This window comes from Clinocottus analis, unplaced genomic scaffold (assembly GCF_023055335.1).
Source record: "Clinocottus analis isolate CAN_PGR_092001 unplaced genomic scaffold, fCliAna1.0.p SCAF_6, whole genome shotgun sequence".
In the NCBI taxonomy this organism is placed as follows: domain Eukaryota; kingdom Metazoa; phylum Chordata; class Actinopteri; order Perciformes; family Cottidae; genus Clinocottus; species Clinocottus analis.
The window spans coordinates 19,956,306-19,960,811 of NW_027176218.1; the positions used below are offsets into that span (position 1 = coordinate 19,956,306).

The 4,506-nt window shown below is 48.4% G+C and overlaps 1 protein-coding gene across 1 annotated transcript in view; it reads left to right on the forward strand.

The window, feature by feature from the left end:
• The first annotated feature begins 1,418 nt into the window (after positions 1 to 1,418).
• nrn1la (neuritin 1-like a) overlaps positions 1,419 to 4,506 on the forward strand; it is a 53,064-nt gene continuing 49,976 nt past the window's right edge. The window contains exon 1 of the mRNA XM_068603512.1: positions 1,419 to 1,509. Coding sequence (XP_068459613.1) covers positions 1,452 to 1,509 — 58 coding nt within the window. The 5' untranslated portion in view covers positions 1,419 to 1,451. The remainder of the gene's footprint in view (positions 1,510 to 4,506) is intronic.

The window sequence follows — 4,506 nt, forward strand, 5'->3', positions numbered from 1 at the left end:
CCTGTTTACTTTCTCTTGTCTTTATTCGTTCTGTACTTTCAGAAAAAGCGCCCTGACCTAAACGTTCAGGTGAGCTGCTTCCTCCAGCAGCTTCCCTCCTGGGGAAGATCAACGGTACTTTACTGAAGTATTTGCATTGAATGCTCCTCCACGCGTCGGCTGGACGGCAGTGCAGAGGGTTATGATGTCGTTCATACGCCACTACATTTGTTCAACAAATTCTCAAGGAAAGATTTCACATGTCCGATAATCCCCGTGTAATCTCTGGCGTGAGTGAGTGACTGCTGTCTGTCCACGCCTCACGTCTCATTCTGCTGCAAAAAAACTGCTCAATACTTTTGGATGGCCACTTATGACCGCTTGCTCAAGGACCCCTTGTTGAGGTGACCTCCATGCTGGGGATCAGTGGTAAGCAGGGTCCTTCCAATCAAAGGATCGACGGTTCGATTCCCCAGCTCCGCTTGTCCATGCCGACGTGTCCTTGAGCAAGACACATCAACTCCGACTCGCTCCTGTGAGCTGTTTACGGTGGTGTACGAATGCATGAATGCGTAGATAGGCTTGATGGGCAGGTGACGTCTTGCATGGTAGCTCCTCCTATCAGTGTGTGAATGGATGAATGATGTCATGTTGTCTGAAAGCGCTTTGATTGGTCGGAAGACAAAAGTGATAAAGTACAGTCCCTTTACCATTTACTCTCAAACTTCTCCAAGCTCAACAACATAGAAGATGTAAACATTTAAAAAAATATAAGAATTCTCAAAAGCAGAGCTTATTTTTTTTGTCCAGTCTTTCCTCGCATTCATAATCCACGACCCCTTCACATTCATTGTGTGACCCTTCTGATGGCACCTAACCCCAAGGTTGGGAACCACTGGGTTTCACTTCCTAACGATATTTAATGTAGTCTATGCATGCTACAACCATCTAATATCATCTACAAGTGTATTTTTAGATGTCATATTTGGTGATACTTCCTCACTGTAGTTTTACTTTAGTAGCATTTTGAACGCAGCACTTAATTTGTAACGCGTTACTTTCACCTGTCAGGATCTGAGCCACCCATCCGGTCTGTCCGGGCCGGTCTTCGCGGGAAGCTCATCGGCAATAAACTGAGCTGCTGTAGACCTCTCTCTCTCCCTCCATCCTCACTCCCTCCATCCTTACACCCTCCCTCCCTCCTCCCCGGCTCGGACGCGCCCTCCCCTCCTGTTCCGGAGCGGATGAGCGCGCCGTGGTTGCGCTCACATCGGAGCACAGAGCTGCACCAAAGACGGAGAGGGGATCTCTCTTCTCGACCAGCGCCGAGGAGCGGGGGAGGGGGACAACCGTGGGCTCACCGTGTCTTCTGGAGGAACAACTTTTTTTTTAGTTTTGGGAGGGGGGGAGGGAGGTTTTCCCGGTTCCACCCAGAAACTTGTGAGGGGCGGAGGACTACTTGTCGGGTCAGCATGGCATCCCTGATGAGCTCTGCGTGCCTGCTCCTCTTGCCTGTTGCTCTGTTCCTGAGTGAGTATAAAACTACACGTTGTGTTTTCTTGCTGTTTGAACTTGTGAGTATTTCCGAGCGGCGCGTAACTTCCACCGCCGCGGAGCGCCGGGGATGTCCGGGGGAGCGCGCGGAGCTGCTGCGCCTCTCCCAGTCTTCCCTCTGCCCTGCATCGATGCGCACAGGTCTGCAACTTCTAACAGAGGATCCCGTATAGCTTATTCCCACGTTCCGCTCCACGTGCTGCCGCTGCAGGAGCGATGAGATCCGATCAGATCAGGAGGAGATCATGAAATATAAAATAGAATAAAGGCGTGAGAGCGAAATGTGATATTCTTTCCCCGGAGCCTCTGATACCATTGCGCAATGAGGTAACTTTGATTAATAGTGCAGCCGCGGTGGATTCATTCATATTACAGATGATGGAGAGTTTATGCCATGGAGGCTCTCTCCACCTCCACCTTAAACTCTATGAAATCGTTTGTTTATTAAAGTGACGGATGGTAAATTAAGGGGGCACTTCCGCTATTTTGAACTGGTTTTCCGTAAAGTTGCAGGGACCTTACAACATTTCCCAGAATGCAACTCGACAGCACCTGTCATTAGACCGGCCTGGTACATGCCAGCCATGCCAACGGTGTGTAAGGAAGATACTCCAGTTACACCACTGTGACATCATCAGGATTGTTTCTTTTCTGGGCAGAGGACACCACACTATGTAATATTATTAGTACCTGTTGTGTAAAATCAGTGGGGTGCCCCTTTTTAAATACACACAAATACTGAATTGTCGATCTGAAATCACATCGGATGCACTAAGAAAATAAGCAGTATATATGTTACTAATCTTCATTATTGTCATCACAGATCATCGTCATAGATCATTGGCCCCGGGCTGATGTGGAGGTGGATGGGTCGGGGGATGCTCCCGTGGGAGAGTATGGGGGTGGGGGGAGAGAAAAAAAAAAGTGGAGTTGATGGAGATAAATGATGAATGATTCGCATCTGTCCCCCTCCTCTCACTCAGCAGAGTCTCTGGAGACGCCGCTGAGCACCAGCATCCAGAACCTGACCGGGGAACACTGTCTGTGTTCTCATTCACTCTCTGTGTCTCTCAGTCAACTACTAAAGCAGAAATTGGCTTGGATTTAAAAAAAATAGCCTATAATTAGGACTAGTATTTTTAGCTGCCTTTGATCAATAGGGGCCTGAACAACACAGAGCTCCCGTGTGTCATAACACAGCGGAGAAAGTCTTTTCAATGGATCGTGTACGTCTGTACTCCATCCCGGGGGAGGAATCTCACCATGTTTGTACAAGTTCTGCAAATGGTGGAACAAAAAAAAAAGGATAACATTGAGTTAACCTCATCAAGAGGGTGGTTGTATACGTGTCTCTCGGAATAAAGAAAAAGAAGGAAACGTCCCAATCAAAAGGTGAACAATGAAGCCAACGACTGTTAAATTCCATTCAGCCGTGTCGGGTTTCGGGGTTCTGGCGCCGTGCAGCTCGGCTCGACGCTCGAGTGGAACAGAGCCGTCGTCAATGTTACGAGCAACACCTGTGCCTTTTCTACGATATCACAAGTAAAAAAAAACATGTCCGCAGTGGAAAAAAAAGGCCTAATGATCTCACACCCTTGCCGTCAGACGCATGGTGTGAGAAACCGTCCACCAGCAATGAAGCAGCCGGTCGGTGTAGAGAACATCAAGGAGCCCAGCAGACACAATGTCAGACTGTCTCTCTGCCGTTTTCACACTTGTTGTTTGTGTTTTACGGTTTAAACAAAAACTACATCACGTATTTATTGAGCCAGGCTAGCTGTGTCCCTGTTTCCTGTCTTTATGCTAAGCTAAGCTAACTGGTCACTAGGCTCCAGCGTCATTTATTTGAAGAGCGGTATCAATTCATCATCAAATTCTCAGACAGAAAGTTGATGTCTAACTATTCCTTTGAACGTTCCCCGTACGATGAGCTCATCAGTGTGTTGCCGTGGAAGCGCGGCGCCTCAGGTTAACGCCGTTGGCCCCCTCGGCGCTGTTGCCGTTGTTAGCACTGCTAGCGCTCAGCCGTCGCCATGTTGAGAGCCGTGTGGAGGCAATAGATCTGCTCTGAATTTCGCATTTAGCATCTTTTTAACTTGGTCTGAAAGTGGGAGTAATGAATAGGCCTCAGTTATTACCAGAGCACAGGGAGCCTCATGCAGTGTCCTTCTCTTCCTCCTCCTCCTCTTCCTCTTCTCCCCAGTTGAGTATCGGGTTCACTGTTTGTGTCCTCTTCTCTCGTCTCAGAAAGCTCAGAGTATCGGAGGCCAGAGGGTTTCCCCTGGGTGCACGTCTCCTCTCTGCGTCATCAGCACCCCAATAATCACATTAAAAGCAGTCCATAGGCGAGAGGCAGAATATATTTAGCTTTTAATTGTTTTCCCCAGGAATCTCTCTCTCTCTCTCTCTCTCTCTCTCTCTCTCTCTCTCTCTCTCTCTCTCTCTCTCTCTCTCTCTGCAGCACATACACACAAAGTGAAAGATTCCTCATTAAAATAGGTTTAAAAGTCTCATGGTAAACTGCCTGTGCTCGCCCATCCCTCCTTTTCCTCCTCCTCCTCCTCCTCCTCCTCCTTTTCCTCCTCTTCATCCTCCTCCCAACCCGACTCTCAGCGATCACAGTTTGAACACGCAGCCGTGTCCAGCACACTGCACACTTTTCTCCCCCACCTCATACTCGTCTTTCCCTACTTCCTTCGTCCCCCTCGTCTTTCCTTCCTTACTTCCAGCGAAACGCTTTTCCTCGTTTCTCTTACTTCTCGTGTCTCTGCAGTCATCGATATCTCTCTGCCATCCCTCCATCGCTCCTCTTCTTCCTTTTTTTTAAATTATAAACTTGCTCACATCTGCTTCGGCTCCTTTCATCATCTCCTTCCTTCCCTCTTTTCCCCGTCTTCTCCGTCCTCCCTTCGTCCTTCTCACCAGAGATTCACACATATTGATAAATCTGATAGCGGGAATCCTCCGTCTCAA